This window comes from Corythoichthys intestinalis, chromosome 4, assembly GCF_030265065.1.
Source record: "Corythoichthys intestinalis isolate RoL2023-P3 chromosome 4, ASM3026506v1, whole genome shotgun sequence".
In the NCBI taxonomy this organism is placed as follows: Eukaryota; Metazoa; Chordata; class Actinopteri; order Syngnathiformes; family Syngnathidae; genus Corythoichthys; species Corythoichthys intestinalis.
The window spans coordinates 45,356,051-45,377,621 of NC_080398.1; the positions used below are offsets into that span (position 1 = coordinate 45,356,051).

At 38.3% G+C, this 21,571-nt stretch overlaps 1 protein-coding gene across 1 annotated transcript in view; it reads left to right on the forward strand.

Moving 5' to 3' along the window:
• Nucleotides 1–6,376: 6,376 nt before the first annotated feature.
• Nucleotides 6,377–21,571, forward strand: part of LOC130914760 (G patch domain-containing protein 8) — a 123,081-nt gene continuing 107,886 nt past the window's right edge. The window contains exon 1 of the mRNA XM_057834241.1: nt 6,377–7,045. Within this exon, the coding sequence (XP_057690224.1) occupies nt 6,893–7,045 (153 nt within the window). The 5' untranslated portion in view covers nt 6,377–6,892. The remainder of the gene's footprint in view (nt 7,046–21,571) is intronic.

The following is a 21,571-nucleotide window of genomic DNA, read 5'->3' on the forward strand; positions in this document are numbered from 1 at the left end:
AAGAGTCAAAGTAGTGCTTATGTGTTATGGTTTTCATTGATTGAGAGGTTATGAAAAAAGGCAAAGATTGTTTTATCAATAGAAAGAAAGAAACTTTGTGAGAATACAATGACACATTGAATACAAAACTTCTCCATCTATCAGTTTTTTTACACCACTTGTCCTCATTTGAGTCCCGGCAGCGCTAGAGGATATTCCAGCTGACATTGGGCAAGAGGTGGAGTACATCCTGGACTGGTAAAAGATTAGAAAATGAAGAGATGAAGAGAACTTAAATCAGATTCCTCTGAGGTGTATGTTGATCATTTTTCAGTGTGACATGTGGTCTTGCATTACATGCCCTCAATAACCATTACATCGCACATTGTTTGTGTGTCAAAGAGCAGGACTGTTCAGTCCAGATTCATTCTTCATCTTTTCTTGTATAGTACTTGAGAAGGTGAAGGAATCCCCGATGAGTACAAAGACAAAATTGAGAGGCATCGCACACTCACTGGCTCGCAACCTTGCTTTGAATCGCATATGTGTGACTGCGAGGCGACTTGCTGAAGCTGTAATGTCAGCTTCAAAGAGCCGAGACTTTGGAAAGCTGGCGACTTGGAAGGGACTTGCCCTGACCTTGAGCACAAGATAGAGATTTGGCACAGAAGTATAAGGACTACAAGGCCACTCAGTGTAATAAGCTTAAAAAAAATGTGTTCCCCACAAGAGCCAGCCATTGTTGGATTTTCTTCATTATGGTTACAGGTTAGCTGACTTTGGCTATCAAGGTGCACCCAGAACTGGTTGCCAGCCAATCACGCCGAGAAACATGTAAAATGTATTTTTCTGCAGTGTCGTATTTCTTACAAGGTTTGTGTGGCTCAGCTTCAGCAATTTGACTCTCCTTTATTTGAAATCACAGGCTATGTGGGCATAGAAGTTAATAAAAGACAGTTACACAAATAACCTGTCATTGTGGAGATGGCATGAGTTATCCATTTATCCTGAACAATTTTCACTGAAAGTGACAATTTCTGTACAGAAAAGAAAACCCTTTAAAAGTTCTGTTTTTGACCATTGTGACTCATTCTATAAAACTAAGCTTTAAAAAAAACAAACTCCTTTTCAATTTACGAAGTCTAACAGACTATGATTTGCTGAGCCTGTGTGTGCAGAGTAATATAAATCTTGTTGGTATGCAGTTTCAGATGACTTCCACCAACAAGTCACTGGTTTAAGATGCATATAGTACAGTAGCTCTTTGGCCACATTATGCATAATACAACTACGCAATGTAATGATAGTCCAAATAACAACTTTGTGAAAAATTTAGCCTTAGCAAGTTAAGGTAAATGAAAATGAGAACTTCTAATTTAATAACACATTTCCTGTTCAATACTGAGGTCAGTTTAATCACAGTTTGGTTACTTACATAAAGGATACAATGGGAAATTATTTGTCAGATTCCATGGGCATGAACACAACATTCTGAGATTAGCAGCAGCTGTCTCTCCTGATCCTAATCGATTCAAACATTTGATTTTCTTAGATTGTGATGAATTTGTTGTCCCCCAAAATATCTTTAATCTTATTATATTTATACTATTTTCTTGAAACAATTCAAGTTTATTCTTGTGTATGCAATAATTTGTATGTTTAATATAATCAAAATTGAGGATTAAAAGTAAAGTTAAAGGTCTTTGTGTGATTGTTCAAGTAAAGTGGTCCTGCAACTCTACTTTTACATACGAGAGCAAATTTACATAATAAGCACACGCATCTATAGTCTCCCAGCCAGTAAATTGGCAACTGGTTGGGTGATTTGTTCTTGCTAAAATGTCCAAGTGACACGTACACACAGTGAAGTGTATGAGCCATGTCTTCATGAATAAAAATGCTTGTCTTGCACTGTATAATATGATAAATGGACTTTACTTTGAAAAAAAAAACAACAACAACAAAAAATACAAACTGGCTGCTTTAAAAATGTAATTTGTGTTACTTACATTAATTAAATGCAATTTAATTAATTATTTCAAGCTTTAAGGACTCAAATTAACCTTAATATATGGATTATAGTAAATTGTTGATTTTGGGTTGCAGTACTCAATTAACTTGAATGAATTACATTACAGTAATTTATTTATTTTTGAGTTTGCAGTACTCAAAATAACTTGAATGAATTACATTATATTACTTTATTTATTGTGAGCTTCCAGGACTGATGTGATAGTTAGCTTTACTGCTGCTCATTCATCATATGCAGGTGAACTTTTTTGTTTAATATCTGAAATAATTTTGCAATGGAAACAGCACACAAAAATGTAATTATATGTTAAATTTAACATATAAAATGTTAATTCATATGTTAACATATGTTATATCATATGTTAAATATGTTATAACATATTTTCAAGCAGTAATGACCCTACTCCCCCAAATAAATGAGAGAAGAACTCAATGGATTAATTTTGCGGAGTACTATTTTAAAATGCTCAACAATGCATTTAAGACACAAGACACTTGATACGCTGCTGAATGTTTCATTAATGCTTGGTGTGAAATGAAAAAGCAGTGGTATTACCTTATATAGTATTAACAGAGCTCTCGACAACACTTTGACATCAATTTGGTAAGTAAATGCCGGTGTGTGGTTGCCCTCACTACCCATCATCCATTGCGTTGGAACAGATAAATAACAGTCGCTATAATATTTTACTCTTTTGTAAACTGTATGCCAAGCAACGCGACAGTTTATAAAACAGTAAAATATTCACATTCCAAATCGATGTGAAGGTGCTAAAGAGATCTCTTGTTGACAGCGCGGTTCATCATGGACGTGTGGGGGAATGCTTTGGTGTCAGAAAAGTATGAAATAGGCGAGGCAGATCTGCGGATGTCTGAAAGAACGCGGATAGAACACTGGATACAAAAAATTATTCTTTCTAATTTGACCTAAAGCGACACTAGGCAACTTTTCAACCTTTACAAAATATTTTCATAATATTGATTATGATATGTTGACTGACAAATAGTTGAATGACACCGCCTTATATAGACAGTTTATCTTGAGGGGGTCTGTATCACTTTCCCCGGCACTAATTAACTTTGAGGAGGGTGGCAGGAACCCTGCCACTCAAAAAAACTACAAATGTGCTTACTGCTTAATGACATACGTCACTTCCCCCTTCCCCTATTCATTACAAAGGCAGAAGATGATACGAAAACTTTCGTGCGAAATCTGCAACGATGGCAGAGCAACAAGAGTGACAAAAAGTTTTGTCTGAGGAGGAAAAAAAGGATAAAATGACACTCAAGAATAAACATTGGCCAGGCTTTCACTCGCTGACGTGACGCCCCCCCCCCCCCCCCACTCCCCCGACCGTCAGCGCTGACGAGTTCGGGTAGGGAGGGAGTTAGCCACATGCTTGCTAACCGCCATATGCTATTGTTTTGCCACAACTGGATTCATTACCTCATTAATATTCATCCTTTACACGAGGGGTCTTTTTTTCACGGGCCAGCAATGTGCGGCAGAAAAATACAGCATGAAAAAAAAAAAGCATAAAATAACACGACGGGGCTAAAAACAAATGTTAAGTGCAGGGAAAATATAACTCACCCGCTGAATCAGTGGGAGGCCTGAGCTTGTTTCGTTGAGACTAGATGGTCCCATCTCAGCATTATGGGAGACAGTGAGACACGTAGTGTGTTCCTTATGTGCAGTCTGCTCCGTAACTTTGTCTTGGTTGCCATCATTGCAGAGAAGCCCGCTTCACAAAAATACAATGTTGGAAATTGTACCAAAGTTTTCAGTGCTCTCGTAGCGATGTCATGGTGACTTCTTAATTCTCTCCAGCAATTGCTCCTCTATGTCGGCCGCTATATCAATGCACCTTGTGACGGTGTTAGCAGGAAGAGGCACCCATGCAACCTTTTGAACAGCAGCCTCTCCCAAAACTTCACAGCAAATATCCTTGGTCGCAGGCAAAATAAGTACTTCTCCAATCGTGAAAGGTTTCTTCGATTTAGCAATGCAGTTCGCCACGAGGTACTTAGTGCATTCGCATTTGTTGATGGGGTGGCCCTCACTAATTGTTTCTGTCGTTCGTGCTTGCTATTTTTTCTTTCAAAAAATTCTAAAGCCTTACCTTTTATTCCAGGGTGCTTGGTCTCTATGTGCTGGAGCAGCTTTGAAGGCTTCATTGCCTTGTTTTCTAGCTTTTGACCACATATTATGCAGAGCGCATTTGGCACCCGACAGTCACCTGCTGCGACAAACCCGTATTTTAGGTAGGATTCTTGGTATCGTCTGTTTAAAGATTTTGTTTTCTTCGGGGTTGTAGGCTCACCTTCTGACTCGTCAGGTGCCCTTTTTCCCCTTAATAAATCTATCCAAAGACGTCTGTTTTTCAGTCATCTTCGCTAGTATGGGGGCTAATTATTTCCGGGAACAAATGTGATGCGCCCGCCCTATGGCCTACGTCATACGTTATTACTGAGGACAAGCGCACATAGATATAAAAAAACAAGATGTACTGCAAGCAGTTCAATGGATTTCTATGACGACATTCTATCCAGTTGTAGTATTATATCTATAGAGTAGACAGGGATATTGGTGTGTTAAGGGGCACAGGCCAAAGTTAATTCGGCTAGAATGCAGTCGTTAATTAAATTATACACTATTTCTGTGCGGCCCGGTACCGGCAGTTGGGGACCCCTGCTTTACACAGCCACTGGAAACAGAAATGTTGTTTAATCCATCTGCAGATCTTCTGTAGATGAGGATTTTATGACATTATGCGCTCATACGCTGGTCCCCATGAGAAACGCATTCTTCCTCAAGGCAAAATTACCATAACTGTCCACCGGAGTCGCTAGAATCGACCAAAACTGAAAAGTTACCAAGTGTTGTTTTAACTGAGATACATCGAGTTAGGCATGTTTTCCGGCTCCAAATTACTACTTACTTACCCTATTTGCCCGAATATAAGATGGTGTTTTTTTTGCTTTGAAATAAGACTGAAAAAGTGGGGGTCGTCTTATATTCGCGGTCTAGACATTATACACATTCACGATGCTAGATAGTGCCAGATATCATTGAAGTGATGTTCTGTCATGACAGATCTCAGCTACTCTCAAGTTTAATCAGTTTACATTATTTTATTGCAATGTATTTCCTTATTCAGATTTGTTTCGAGACTACAGTTACAGTTAGACTTCACTTTGATGGTTAATGCAGTTATTACAATTTTGTTGTTTCACAATAAAGATTTGAATGAGGCAAAATAACATGATTTTTCTCTCAAATATATTGTTATGATCATTTGTTTCAAAAGTACCGCAATCATTTTCTCTACAAAAAAATAATTTTGTGTTCAAAAAATTTTTTTCAAACTTGAGTCTTGAAAAAAAGGGGGTCATCTTATAATCAGGGCTGTTTTATATTCGGCCCAATACGGTATTAAACATTTGTGTTCCTAATAAGTTGGGAAAAATTGAGTTTGGTTCACCTATTATATTTAAGTTGTATAACCAGATTGCAGACCAACGCTGAAAAGATGATGGATCAACATTCCACTGTCGATCTTATATCGTTGAATCAACGTTACTTTTGCACTCTCAATTAATGTTGTTTCAACGTTGAAATCCTTACAAAACCTAAACGATATTTCGATTATTAATATTATTGGAACAACGCTGAATCAATGTTATGTTTTCAACCAAAACGCCAGCTCATCCATAATTCAATGAGTTTTCAATCATATTTCCCGGTCAATCATGAATCAAGTATTTGTTAACATTAGTTTAGCAACTTAAAACAATGTTAACCCTAACCCTAGAACAACGTTGTTTCAACGTCACCTGATGTCGAAAATTTCATTGCCAACCATACTGATGGTTTTGATGGAAAATCAACGTTTATTTAATGTCGCTCTGCTATCTGGAATATTAGCATTTGCAGTGTGGGACACCTTAAAAATATACTTCTCTCAAAAAGAACAAAAATAGGCTGCTTAAAGCATGATAAAAATTCTTAACAAAACTTTTAAATTGTGAATCAATGTTTTTAATAGCTTGGCTGCACCTCCTATAGTTTCAGCACCCTGTTCATGAACAGCTCCCTGAATTCACACTCCCTCATCTTAAAACACATAAGATCATTGAATTCTTATATCATACTAGTCATTTAAATCCTAAACGCGACACACAGACTCACAGCTGGGTGGAAAGTAATACTTATAATGCACACTGAGAATCATCGCATCCACACGTGCTGAAACGGGATAGCTCAAGAAAAGGGAGAGGGGGGAGAGATGAGGGGAAGAGAGAGAGAGTATATATATTTCTTCCGTGGGAAAGAATTTGATCCACATCAGCCTGCCTTGATCGGCTGGAGCTTCGATCATAACTCCTGTGGATGGATTTACGCCTCCACCACCTCGCGCACCTCTGGATTTAATTCATAGCACGGGGACATCTTAAATCTGGTGCCAATCAATAGAGACCATCAAGAAGCAGAGGAGAGTGTCACACCTCCTCCTTTAATATCTTTCCGTGCGTGGAGTAGGAGGTGCACGAGTGCACCAACCCGAGAGGAAGAAGGCATGAGGGGTAAAGAGGTGGGGGGGTGAGCTTGGAGCCCCCTCCAAAAAAGGCGCGCATTCATTCATCACAGCCTGACCGAGGACAGCATGCCAAACGCGGCACACTCCAGAGGCTTAGCTCGGTCCCAAGTATCGCAACCCTCTTTTGCACATGTGTGCACGTAGTTCTCATTCCTACTCTCCATGTGCACACTTGCAGCTAAGTAGCGGGCGGGGGTCGTGAGGAGCAAGTCCGTCCTCACCTGCGCCGACTTTGACGCACTCCGGGACGACACAGGGAAGCGACGCAGAGGCGGCCGTGCATGGGCCCCGAGCCCCGAGAGTCCCGCGGGATGGCGTGCGGCGCCTGTTACTACCTAGTGATCAGCTCCACGCATCTGAGCAACGGACACTTTCGACGCGTCAAAGGGGTCTTCAGGGGGCCACTGTGCACCACAGGAGTGTGTGAGTCACCGGTAGGAACCCACTCGCACCTTTTTAATCTTTATGTACCTTTTACACTTTTGCATGGGGCTTATTGAAAATATTTTCTCATAGTAAAGTAGTTGTAAAGTCTTATTTCCACAGGCAATTCCATTTAATGACATTGTTGATGAGTGAGCTGTCCTCTTTTTATTGCTGTTTTTTTTATTGTTATTATTGTGCGGGAAATAGGAATGTGAATGCCACAATTGGGTATTCAGGAAGGAAGTCATAGTCTTATATGCTAATTCTCCCTCCCAAGGCTATGAGAATTAAACAAATGGAATTGCATTAGATAGCTTTCGGGTGGAGATGAGGTGCTCTGTTGTAAATAGCACTAATTACCTGAGGTGTGTTACGAATGGAATGTGTGTTGCTTCGTGCATGTTTACTAGAAAAACTCCATACCTTTACACATTGCCATTGGTCTTTTCAACCACCACAATGATATTTAGAGTCAAACAAGCTGTGTGGGTGTACTTGTGTGTGTAAATTAAAGAATCTCTTATGGCATACCTTTTGCACTATTTGTCAGCATGAAACGAGACTGAGTATTACTTAAAGGAACATTTTTTATGCATACTTAGCTGAAAAGAGCAGCTGGTATACATCCGTATGTGTGGGTGCGTGTTGCTGAAGTCATTACCATTCTGTCATGTTTGGCCCTGGCTCACACGAAGGAAGCAGACGCAGGGACTCTGGCAGACACGTTGCAAAAAGTTGTTCAGAACACCTGGGAACTTTTTTTCTACTGAAGCTTGACTATTCGGGATGGAGGTTGGGGTGACATACAGATATGCACAAATGCTGATGCTGTATTGTCAGAACAGCTGACAAAAAGTGGTCTTATAAGAAAAACAATAAGATATTACAATGTTCATTGTGTTGTCTTTGTGAATGTTCAACACAAACTATTTTGGACATTGGACCAAGCTGCTGTGATTTAGTCCAAAGAAATCCAGAGCAAAGCAACATTACTGATACAGTGCTTTTCACAGCACGGATTTATACTGTACATGAAGAAATTAAATGAATCTGTTTCGGCATCAAAATATGGTGATCATACAACCTTTAGTAATTGTATGAGCAATGTTTTAAATGTGCACAATGTATGATGCACTTCAATTATTCATGAAATAGACATCGACATTAAAGAAACATGTTTTTTTGCAAATACTTCTAAATGGGCTCTAAATTCTTATCTTTAAGTCAGTGCTTTCATTTTGCATGTACACTTGTAGAAGCTACAATTACGTGTGTCTTCAGTGTTGCCAACTTAGAGATATTGTGCTATTCCAAGTGACTTTTCTGACTCTATAGTGACAGTTTAAAAAAATAAATAAATAAAAAAGGCAACTGGGCACTAAACATGTGCCGATTACTGGTTTCAGGGTATACCGTGGTATGAAAATGTCATGGTTTCAAAACCGCAAAAATTTTCTGTTATACCGTCTCTACGGTATTAGCTGTTTTTTATGTCCCAAAAATGCATGAAGAAATCCCTCACTCGCAACTGCAAGGCTCAACCCTCCCCCACCGGTTGTTGCTCATTGTCAGTGAGTCAGCTGTGCTACACGATAGCTGGAGGAGGTGAAACTCCTGAACTTTTTCCCCCATCGAAGAAAACGGAATCGCTGGCATGGGAATACTTCAGCTACAGAAAAGTTACAGGCAGCCACGGCTTACAGGAGGAGGGGCCAATCGATATGTAAAACATGTTTGCGGAGGGTGGCTGCCGAGGACACAATACTTCCAATATGATTCCACATTTATACAAAACTAAAGGCTAGTAAACACTGTCATGAATGTTTCCCACCGGCTACGAGAGTTAACTCCTGCATGTTTAGTGTGTCTAGCGATGGTAAAACAGGTAGTGTTTTTTTCTCTCTTGCAACTTTCTTTGTTGGGAAGAGAGTGTGTGTATAATGTAAACATGATACGAGTCATATGGAAAATAATTCAATTTTTTTGGTCTGATGCCGTAATGTTGAGCTGTGGCTGTGGTTTTAGGGTCACAGAGAGGACTGCATTTATTTTAATTTAACATTATAATTGTCTTTTTTTGTTTTCGTTTTTTTTGTTGTTGTTTTTTTTAAACCCACATATCTCAAAGTAACACATTTTAGAGTTGTAACTGCAATACCGTGAAACCATGATATTTTGGCTTAAGGTTGTCATACCGTCAGAATATCATACTGGCACATGCCTACTGGGGACATTGTCACCTCATTATAGTAACATTTTTATTAACTGTATGGCGGATGGAACATTGGGATTTGGACTGATCATGATTTCAAGAGTTCGGCTAAAATAATGCACATAATGTCAGCATACTTTAAGTACTAAAAAATAAATTCACTCATTTTGTTTTTCTTTTGACATACTGCCATAAAATTGTTCCAACTATAATTGTGTTTAACGTTTGAGAAAACAAATGGACATTTTATTTTATTTTTTTTTTTCTTGCTTTTGTTTGCTGAGTGCCCTTAATGACAAGCTATTTCAACAATTATACCCAATATAATGATATCCAAAGCAAGAACTTTTGAAAAAATCTGCAAGGAAATGCCTGTTTTGATAGTCATTCAGTTATTAAGCAATATGTTCACAATAGCGATTGTTCTTTATACTACTTCCAATAACTGCTTCTTTCATATAACCAAAATATTAGACACAGCTCTCATTATGTCTAATTTCATCTTGCATTCTGGCGGCCATTATTTTCCGTTCATTTTGTTGCGCTTGACTCATGGTTAATCCATCACAATATGCAACATCTTTCTTGACAAACTTACATGTGTCGAAATGTCAAGTTTCAAATATTGAAACGTGACACGCTGTATTAACTCTGCGTTTCATCTGTCTGCCTTCACCTCTCCAGTCGCTCTTTTGATGTCTCATCCGTCTGTTGCTGCGCTACCTCATATCTTTTCCTCCGCGTGCTTCTGTTTAGTACATGCAAGCAATCACGCAACATCCAATCAAATGTCGAACATATATCAAGAGATATTCATTTCTTTTTCTTTATATATTGGAGCATAGTGACAATACAGTATGTCCTATAACTGGAGTGTTTGTGCTAGTGACAGTATCTCTTAAGGTATATGACATACTATGGCAAAGCAAGTAAGCAATAGAGCATTAATAGATTCTGAACACTTTCTGATTGTGAAATAAATAAATATATATACACTGCTGGCCAAAACTATTGGCACCCCTGCAATTCTGTCAGATAATGCTCAATTTCCCCCAGAAAATGATTGCAATTACAAATGCTTTGGTAGTAATATCTTCATTTATTTTGCTTCCAATGGAAAAAAAGCATAAGAGAATGGGGAAAAAAAGATTATCATTTTATTAGGGCTGTCAAATGATTAAAATTTTTAATCGAGTTAATTACAGCTTAAAAATTAATTAATCGTAATTAATCGCAATTAATCGCAATTCAAACCATCTATAAAATATGCCATATTTTTCTGTAAATTATTGTTGGAATGGAAAGATAAGACACAAGATGGATATATACATTCAACATACGGGACATAAGGACTGTATTTGTTTATTATAACAATAAATCAACAAGATGGCATTAACATTATTAACATTCTGTTAAAGCGATCCATGGATAGAAAGACTCGTAGTTCTTAAACGAAAAATTTTAGTACAAGTTATAGAAATTTTATATTAAAACGCCTCTTATGTTTTTGTTTTAATAAAATTTGTAAAATTTTCAATCAAAAAATAAACTAGTAGCCCGCCATTGTTGATGTCAATAATCACAATGCCCATGGGAGGTGAAGCCTATAAAATCAGTCGCACCCAAGCGCCAGCAGAGGGCGGCAAAACTCCATAGACACAACAAGGGAGCGTTTCACTGTACTGTCATTTAAATCTCTCTGAGCGGGCCATCTGCGTTAATTGCGTCAAATATTTTAACGTGATTAATTTAAAGAATTAATTAACGCCCGTTAACGCGATAATTTTGACAGCCCTACATTTTATACAAAACTCCAAAAATGGGCCAAACAAAAGTATTTGCACCCTCAGCCTAATACTTGGTAGCACAACCTTTAGACAAAATAACTGAGAAACAACCGCTTCCGGTATCCATCAATGAGTTTCTTACAATGCTCTACTGGAATTTTAGACCATTATTCTTTTGTCAACTGCTCCAGGTCTCTGAGATTTGAAGGGTGCCTTCTCCCAACTGCCCTTTTCAGATCTCCCCACAGGTGTTCTATGGGATTCAGGTCTGGACTCATTGCTGGTCACTTCAGAAGTCTCTAGTGCTTTCTTTCAAACCATTTTCAAGTGCTTTTTGAACTGTTTTGGGTCATTGTCCTGCTGGAAGACCCATGACCTCTGAGGGACACCCATCTTTCTCACACTGGGCCATACATTATGCTGCAAAATTTGTTGGTCGTCTTCAGACTTCATAATGCCACGCACACGGTCAAGCAGTCCAGTGCCAGAGGTAGCAAAGCAACCCAAAAACATCAGGGAACCTCCGCCATGTTTGACTGTGGGGACAGTGTTCTTTTCTTTGAAGGCCTCGTTTTTTCCCCTGTAAACTCTATGTTGATGCCTTTTCCCAAAAAGCTCTATTTTGGTCTCACCCGACCAGAGAACATTCTTCCAAAACGTTTTTGGCTTTCTCAGGTAAGTTTTGGCAAACTCCAGCCTGGCTTTTTTATGTCTCTGGGTCAGAAGTGGGGTCTTCCTGTGTATCCTAACATAGAGTCGCTTTTCATTCAGACACCATCGGATAGTACAGGTTGATACTGTTGTACCCTCGGACTGCAGGACTGCTTGAACTTGTTTGGATGTTAGTCGAGGTTCTTTGTCAATCTTTTGTTGAAATCTCTCGTCAACTCTTCTTTTCCGTCCACATCTAGGGAGGTTAGCCACATGGCCATGGGCTTTACTCTTATTGATGACACTGCACACGGTAGACACAGGAACATTCAGTTCTTTGGAGATGGACTTGTAGCCTTGAGATTGCCCATGCTTCCTCACAATTTTGCTTCTCAGGTTCTCAGACAGGTCTTTGGTCTTCTTTCTTTTCTCCATGCTCACTGTGACACAGACAAGGGCACAGGATATAGGTTGAGTCAACTTTAATCCATTTTAACTGGCTGCAAGTGTGCCACAGGTAAGTAACGGGTGCTGTTAATAACACAAAGCATCACATGATTTTTCAAAGGGTGCCAATACGTTTGTCTGGCGCATTTTTGGAGTTTTGTGTCAAATGATAATGATTAAATTTTTTTTCGCCATTCTCTTTTGTGTTTTTTTCATTGCAAGCAAAATAAATGAATATATTACAACCAAAGCATTTGAAATTTCTCTTCTTGGAGAAATTGAGCATTATCTGACAACAATTGCAGGGGTGCCAATACTTTTGGCCAGCAGTGTATAAATAACTTGAAAAATGGCCAGTTGGCACAGTTGTCCAGTCTAGTGGTTATCACAATGTGCCTTATGATTGGCTGGAGTGTAGTCAAGGGTGTACCTGTTGTCTCATTCAATTAAAGTTAGAATATGCTCCATCCCACATGTAACACTGACGAGGGCAAGCGTTATAAAAAATGGGAGAATAAAGAAAAGTGAATCCTTGCCAAGAGAGCAAACTAACTTGATGTTTTGTAAGTCATTACCACATCATTCACTTATATCTTTTATGTTGACTCTTTTTCTATCCATGCTCATGTATAGAGAAAGTCAGGCATTCAGTTCAGAGAAGTGGGCTGACAATATTTCAATGTGAAGCAGAAAATAAATGTTGCATAACAGATCTCAGACTGACAACTGTTATAAAGAGAAATTTGGCTTAACACGTGATTAAAAAATTTCTTTTTTTTTTTTTCGAGTACTGCTACTGCACACTCCGAGCTGAAGGGGATGACAAAGAGCGCACATGCTAGTAATGGCTAACTAATAAGCTACATGCAAATATAAGTCAGCAATTAATTAATCAGAACTGATACAAGAAAATCAAAAATCTGGCCTGAGGATATATAGATACTTGCCCATGTTGCATAAGTAGCTATTGAGTTTCAAGAAGATTGGACCGCAGGACTTAAAAGTTTGTGATCACAAGAAAAAGATCAACAAAACTAATTGAGTGGCGACTTGACTTGCCTTCCGACTGTAAAACTGTAACTGATAAAAAAATTTAAAAAAAAGTGATGTATGTATGTATATAGATAGATAGATAGATAGATAGATAGATAGATAGATAGATAGATAGATAGATAGATAGATAGATAGATAGATAGATAGATAGATACTGTATATATATATATATATATATATATATATATATATATATATATATATATATATATATATATATTAGGGCTGTCAAACGATTAAAAGTTTTAATCGAGTTAATTACGGCTTAAAAATTAATTAATCGTAATTAATCTCAATTAATCGCAATTCAAACCATCTATAAAATATGCCATATTTATGTGTAAATTATATATATATTCTGTAAAATAAATTGTTGGAATGGAGAGATAAGACACAAGATGGATATATACAGTGAGGAGAACAAGTATTTGATACACTGTAAATGGGAAAACCCAAAGGCAGTGTATCAAATACTTGTTCTCCCTACTGTACATTCAACATACGGTACATAAGAACTGTAGTGGGCATTTCACTCTACTAATTTTTAAATCTGTCTATGCTGTCCTCACTCCGAAGCGTCTACTTTTTCCAAAGCTAGACAGCTAGTGAAGGACGCCTTAATAATCAGACTTCTTCCTTTTTCATCTGATTTATTAATAAAATAGCCTCAAGCCATTGTCCTCTTTAGACCGTCGTAAAACTACCCAAAAAAAGTACACAAGCATTGCATTAGCAACAACATTAGCTTAGCACGCTATACAGGTTCACTAAACATAAACAAAAAGCATCTCATACAAAAAGTATAACATTTCGCTTACTAACATAATATGTACATTCTTTACAACAACCATACTTACAAACAAATCTTGTCCAAGGATCATATAAGCACAACATTACAACGTAGGCGTCAGCCCGAGACGTCCTGCAGCCATAATGAACTGGCAAGAAAACAATAAACCATGTCGCAAAGCGACCACAAGAGTTCGCTGTTAGACAGCACAAAAGCCTTGCTGTAAAACTTACCAAAAGGCAGAATACTGTCTGAGCGGGACATGTGCGTTAATTGCATCAAATATTTTAACGTGATTAATTTAAAAAATTAATTACCGCGCGTTAACGCGATAATTGTGACAGCCCTAATATAACTATATATATTTTTTTTTTTTTTTAATTAAAGTTTTCATGAGCATTGATTTAGCATGTAAAAGAAATTTCTGTAGCACTAATGTCTAAAATAACCTTTGATTGAATGCAGCAAACAGTCATTATCACAAAACGCTTTCCCATTTATAATTGTATTTTAAAAGGACTGGAAACTGACTGTTAGATGCAAAGTTTTTTACTGATACACAAAAGTATAGATTCCTGAATTGACCTTTTTTCCCCCCACACCAAACAAGTTGATGTTCTTTGTCTTTTGCTTTCATATAGCCTTCTTTTCATCTCATTCTTTAATGATACTGCTGCAGTGATTCATTTCAAGATTAATATTCAATGAAAACAGTGGAAGACAATATTTATGTATTTATTGTGGACTGTGCCACCTCTGAATTGTAATTGAAGAACGATACGCAATAATTTCCTGGCATGAGGATGCTTTACTTAATTCAGCAGGAAGAACAAACAGGATGGATGATTATCACAGAGTAATGAGGCATCAAGCACCTATTTAGTGTGAGGTATCACTTTAGTGTTATGAGGCGGAAGAGGGCTTCACTCACTGCATTTGGAATTCTATCCTAGCTGTGGTTTGGAGGAGATAAGGACATGTCCACGCTGATGAAGACAAATCTACATGTGCAAAGCTTTGAAAGTCAGATAAAAGCTGAATAAGAGGTTAGAACAGACAATGAAGGTCAGACAAATATACACGCATCCATATTTACCCATATCCGTGTGGACACAGCTCAATTTATGTGCCTGTCAGAAGGATAAACAGTGCTGTGGTCAAGTTGTTCTGATGGAATATCTTGTGTTTGCTGAAATATTGGACCTTGCTTGGCAAGACATTTTGTAGACAAGGTGAGACGGGATTTTCTTTCTTACTGGAGAGGAAGCAAACAAATTAAGATGAAATATCTCTGATTCAATCCAACAAGGGTTAGGAGTAGTTCCCTTCGTTTAGATTCAATCGTAATTCTGATCGTACCAGACATTTCGGTCTGATGAGTTTTGGGTTGAAGATTTCTCACTAACATTAATAGTATTTTCCAAACTTCACTCAGGCAACACACATCATTTTCATTGGAACACTGAACACACATACACTGAGATGTTGCAAAATTATTTCTAGTAGATTAAAATGGTGATGACCTCGTCTCATGCTATTCAGAAATGTCCTTAATCAGTGTGTGTACCCTGCTATGGCCTGTCTTATGAATGGAAGCCGGTGGATACACTGGCTAATTACGTACCTTCTACAGTGCCTTGCAAAAGTATTCCACCCCCTTGAATCTTGCAACCTTTCGCCACATTTCAGGCTTCAAACATAAAGATATGAAATTTAATTTTTTTGTCAAGAATCAACAACAAGTGGGACACAATCGTGAAGTGGAACAAAATTTATTGGATAATTTAAACTTTTTTAACAAAGAAAAAACTGAAAAGTGGGGCGTGCAATATTATTCGGCCCCTGTACTTTCAGTGCAGCAAACTCACTCCAGACGTTCAGTGAGGATCTCTGAATGATCCAATGTTGTCCTAAATGACCGATGATGATAAATAGAATCCAAATGTGTGTAATCAAGTCTCCGTATAAATGCACCCGTTCTGTGATAGTCTCAGGGTTCTGTTTAAAGTGCAGAGAGCATTATGAAAACCAAGGAACACACCAGGCAGGTCCGAGATACTGTTGTGGAGAAGTTTAAAGCCGGATTTGGATACAAAAAGATTTCCCAAGCTTTAAGCATCTCAAGGAGCACTGTGCAAGCCATCATATTGAAATGGAAGGAGCATCAGACCACTGCAAATCTACCAAGACCCGGCTGTCCTTCCAAACTTTCTTCTCAAACAAGGAGAAAACTGATCAGAGATGCAGCCAAGAGGCCCATGATCACTCTGGATGAACTGCAGAGATCTACAGCTGAGGTGGAAGAGTCTGTCCACAGGACAACAATCAGTCGTACACTGCACAAATCTGGCCTTTATGGAAGAGTGGCAAGAAGAAAGCCATTTCTCAAAGATATCCATAAAAAGTCTCGTTTAAAGTTTGCCACAAGCCACCTGGGAGACACACCAAACATGTGGAAGAAGGTGCTCTGGTCAGATGAAACCAAAATTGAACTTTTTGGCCACAATGCAAAACGATATGTTTGGCGTAAAAGCAACACAGCCTGAACACACCATCCCCACTGTCAAACATGGTGGTGGCAGCATCATGGTTTGGGCCTGCTTTTCTTCAGCAGGGACAGGGAAGATGGTTAAAATTGACGGGAAGATGGATGCAGCCAAATACAGGAACATTCTGGAAGAAAACCTGTTGGTATCTGCACAAGACCTGAGACTGGGACGGAGATTTACCTTCCAACAGGACAATGATCCAAACATAAAGCCAAATCTACAATGGATTGGTTCAAAAATAAACGTATCCAGGTGTTAGAATGGCCAAGTCAAAGTCCAGACCTGAATCCAATCGAGAATCTGTGGAAAGAACTGAAGACTGCTGTTCACAAACACTCTCCATCCAACCTCACTGAGCTCGAGCTGTTTTGCAAGGAAGAATGGGCAAGAATGTCAGTCTCTCGATGTGCAAAACTGATAGAAACATACCCCAAGCGACTTGCAGCTGTAATTGGAGCAAAAGGTGGCGCTACAATTATTAACGCAAGGGGGCCGAATAATATTGCACGCCCCACTTTTCAGTTTTTTATTTGTTAAAAAAGTTTAAATTATCCAATAAATTTTGTTCCACTTCAAGATTGTGTCCCACTTGTTGTTGATTCTTGACAAAAAATTAAAATTTTATGTCTTTATGTTTGAAGCCTGAAATGTGGCGAAAGGTTGCAAGGTTCAAGGGGGCCGAATACTTTTGCAAGGCACTGTACATCGTGTGAAAGAGGAATTAAAAGGGGGACCAATCACAACAAATGTTATGGACAATACATAGTACATTGCAGCACCATTCAAAACTCTAATTAATACAGTTAGTGGAATAAGAATTAAACCAGATTATCAATCAGCCCCAGGAGTGCATCATGTTCTTCAAAAGTAGCAGACCAGTAGTGACGACCAAAGACCAATTGAAATGTTGCCTATTTTTTGCAACAGCTCATTTGAGTCATCCTGGTTTGATAAAAATGGATTGTAACTGTGTCTGGCTGTCACAATAAAGCAGAGGTGTGTAGAGTAGGGGAAAAAAATACTCAAGAGTGACGTTATTTCCAAATAATATTACTGAAGTAAAAGTAGTCAGCCAAAAATTTACCTTAATTACAAGTAAAAATGTATTCAGTGAAAAGAATACTCAAGTAATGAGTAACATTGTGAATAACTTCTTAGAATGTCTGATTCTTTTAAATAGTGTTTTTTTTTTTTCAGCACGTCATCTATATCAACTATTATGCTGCACTATAACCTAATACATGACCAAAAAGATGACACAAAAATGGTTAAATTCAGACCAAAACAACATTTGAAGCATCACCAGTCCTTTAATCTTAAAACATTAGTAACCATTTTATCTTGTGCCTTATAGAGATAACAATGTCAACCATTAGTTTTTTGGGACCTCATTACCAAAGTATTTTGAACCACTTTTGGAATTTTTTTTATTCTACCCCTTCACACCCGTTTTGCACTGTGTAGTGATCAAATTTTGACTGAAATTGAATATAATTTTCCTGTGGATACAAAAAAAAAAAAAAACGTCCAAAGAGCATGTGCAACCTCGAGTGCTCTAGTAAAGAAAAAACATTGTCACCTTTGATAAGTATAATGTAGCATATAGTTATTGTTGCGACATCTCATTGGTGAGAATGAGAAAGCCTCTGTCGGCATCTATGACAAAAATAAAGTTAACATATAGGATAAAGAGTAAAAATGGAACGACTCTAGTGTAGCCCATAGTCGTGGAGTAAGAGTAATGTTTTTTCTTCACAAATCTACTCAAGTAAGTAAAAAGCATTGCGTTGTAAAACTACTCTAAGAAGTACATTTTTCTCAAAAAGTTACTCAAGGAAATGTAACTGAGTAAATGTAATGCATACCGACCCGCCACTGCAGTAAAGTAAAGTGTGCAGATACATTTTTGCCAATTTACTGCCTTCAAAAAGCACTGCCAAACATGGCCACTTGCTGCTCACACCAGAAATGAATGGCAGCCAAGCGCGAAACTAGCTGTTAGCCACTAATGCTAGAACCTACCGTATCTATCAATCACAAAATGCAAGTGCTTTGTAACAGAGTAAATATACATGATTCCGAGAGTTCACTTGAAAAGTTTGTAACTTGCATGGATGTTTGTTTATTTACAATAATGGCCTGAAGGCTGCCACAATGGTCTCTAGAATGGTTGTCCTGTACATTAGTCAGAACTTTTATCCCAGACAATAGTAGGCGATTTAATTACCTGACATGTTTCGGTGAACACTTCCGCCTTCGTCAGAGGGTCGCTGGTGTTGGTGTGGCGCATCTTTATCAGCTGATGAATGAAGGCAAGACTCACCTGTCAGATTGACAGGCGAGTCATGCCCTCTGCTGACTATTCACTCTTCCAGGATGCTGTTCCAGGTCATAGAATGCATGTACGCCCCCTCGTCCCTGTTGATGGTCCTCGGGCCCCGCTTGCGAATCTCAATGGCCCCCCTAATCCAGCGCTGAGTTTTGGCTAATCTCTAAGTGTAGGCTAAATGAACTCAATACAACTGTCCTGTACATTGTAAAGCATCTAATTCTCTGACTGTCGATTGAGGGAAATTCAGACTTTTAAAAATGTCTTTAAAAACTTTAAAAAAAAAAAAAAAAAAGGTCTTCAGACAGCTCTTTTGACCGAGCAATGATGCACATCAGACAATGCTTCTCATCGAGACAATTCTTACTAGGTGTGTGTTTTATAGTGGGCAGGGCAGCTTTAAACGACTCATCAGTGATTGGGCACACAGTCTCCCTTTGGCAGAGGGTTCTCTTACTTATTTTTCCCCCTTCTGTCATTGTTTGCATGCTATCCTCATTAAAATATGAAAATCCATAAATGTTTGGGAAGTTTCAGTCAAAGCAGACGGTCTTTACATCTGTGGGATTTTGACAATGATTAGATCACATTTGATGGTGATTTTATGCAGAAATGTGAGAAATTCCAAAAGGTTCAGATACTTTTTCATGCCACTATAAAACAAAAACAGAGCTCTTATAAAATTTTCAAAACAATTAATATCCAGGTCTACAGTAGACAGTTACTGTTCATCAATAATTTGGGATATTGTGATAGGTCTCACTTGGACGTGACTTAACTGTAGACCTTCTAATTACCTGTGTTCATTAAAATCAGCAGTGAGTCAGTCTTTAAAATCTCATTGGCACTTTTAAAGCTTTGTATTGAGGAAAGAAGGTGAGACAAAAGATACACAATAGGACAGAGGCACTCTGAATGAATTCATACACATGTGCCTTTTCGAGTGCTCCCTCAGTAGAATATTATATAGACTTGTGTGTGCATACTAAGCTGAACATCCGCTTTGATGTATATTTAACTGCCGTTGCAGAAAACAGATGAATCGGTGCCTGGTGTCAGAATGAGTGCCAATGCTTCAGCGGTGTGTGTGGGTGTGTATGTGTACGTGTGTACGAACATGCATTTGAACCCATGCGGTTCCAGGGAGGAGCTGAACAGTGTTTATGGAAATGAGCTGGTGTTTAAACATGTACCCCCAACAATTATGTTGAAAAAAACATTTTTGCAAAGCAAAAAATAAATAAATAATAAAAAATAGAAATGAACACGAGCATGTGGGAGAGAGCGTACTACTTGAGGAGGCAGAGGCAATGAGATTTGGATACTTTGCTAACTGCTTCAACCATAAATCTTTGTCATACAGCACTATATAAGAGATAAGGTGAAATATTGGGAGATTTTGTTTGATGCCTTAAAGTTAAAATATGTTGTAATTGCATAACATGAGATGTATTTATTGCTGTATGTTTGTCTGTACGCCTGAAAAACATCTTATTTGATTAAAACTTGTGGTGGGGGACTTTGATTCAATTAAGGGGTGTTTGAGCACCCCCCCAAATGAGCTAGAATTGTCTACTCTGTATAATTGAAATTCTTCCTAGACTATTGTATTTTTTTCCCTTAGAGAACTGGATTAAACACATTCAGGAGTGCAAAAAGATTCAAAGTGAAATAAAAGCTTGAAAACATTACTTGAACGGGGGAATGAGAGCAGTAACCCACAAGAGAGACTTGTATCTCTCCATCAACTAAATGCCATTATCACATTTTTGTCTATAGAAGAACTCAAAGCCATGACCCTCTGGTCCCAAGTGCTGACAGATGATCTTTTGCCACTTCGTATGTCTTTTTCAGTAGGCTGGTACATGTGTCGCATCACGTGACTCTCTGCCCATTTCCATACATGCAGTGGTATAAAAAAGTATCTGAACCTTTTGGAATTTCTCACATTTCTGCTTAAAATTACCATCAAATGTGATGTGATCTATGTCAAAATCACACAGATGAAAATACAGTGTCTGCTTTAACAAAAACGACCCAAACATTTATAGGTTTTCATATTTTAATGAGGATAGCATGCAAACAATGACAGAAGGGGAGGGGGATAAGTAAGTGAGCCCTCTGCCTAAGGAGACTTAATGAGCAATATAAACCAATTTTTACAAAATATTTTAAGCAGGTGTGTGCCCAATCACTGATGAGTGGTTTAAAGCTGCCTTGCCCACTATAAAACACACACTTGGTAAGAAATGTCTTAATGAGAAGCATTGTTTGGTGTGTATCATGGCTCGGTCAAAAGAGCTGTCTGAAGACCTGCGATCAAGGATTGTTGATTTGTATAAAGCTGGGAAAGGATATAAGACCATCTCTAAAAGTATGGATGTTCATCAATCGACAGTCAGAGAAGTTGTCTATATGTGGAGAGTGTTTGGCAATGTTGCTTCTCTCCCAAGGAGTGGCCGTTCACCAAAGAGGATGCCAAGAGTTCAGCACAGAATACACAGAGAGGTAGAAAAGAACCCTGGAGTGTCTTCTAAAGACTTATAGAAATCACTGGCACAGTTCAATATCTCTGTGCTCACATCAACTATACATGTATGTAAAACTATGGCCAAGAATGGTGTTCATGGGAGGACTCCACGGAGGAAGCCACTGCTGTCCAATAAAACCGAGCAGCTATTGAGTCCATCCTCACCTACTGCATCCCAACGTGGTA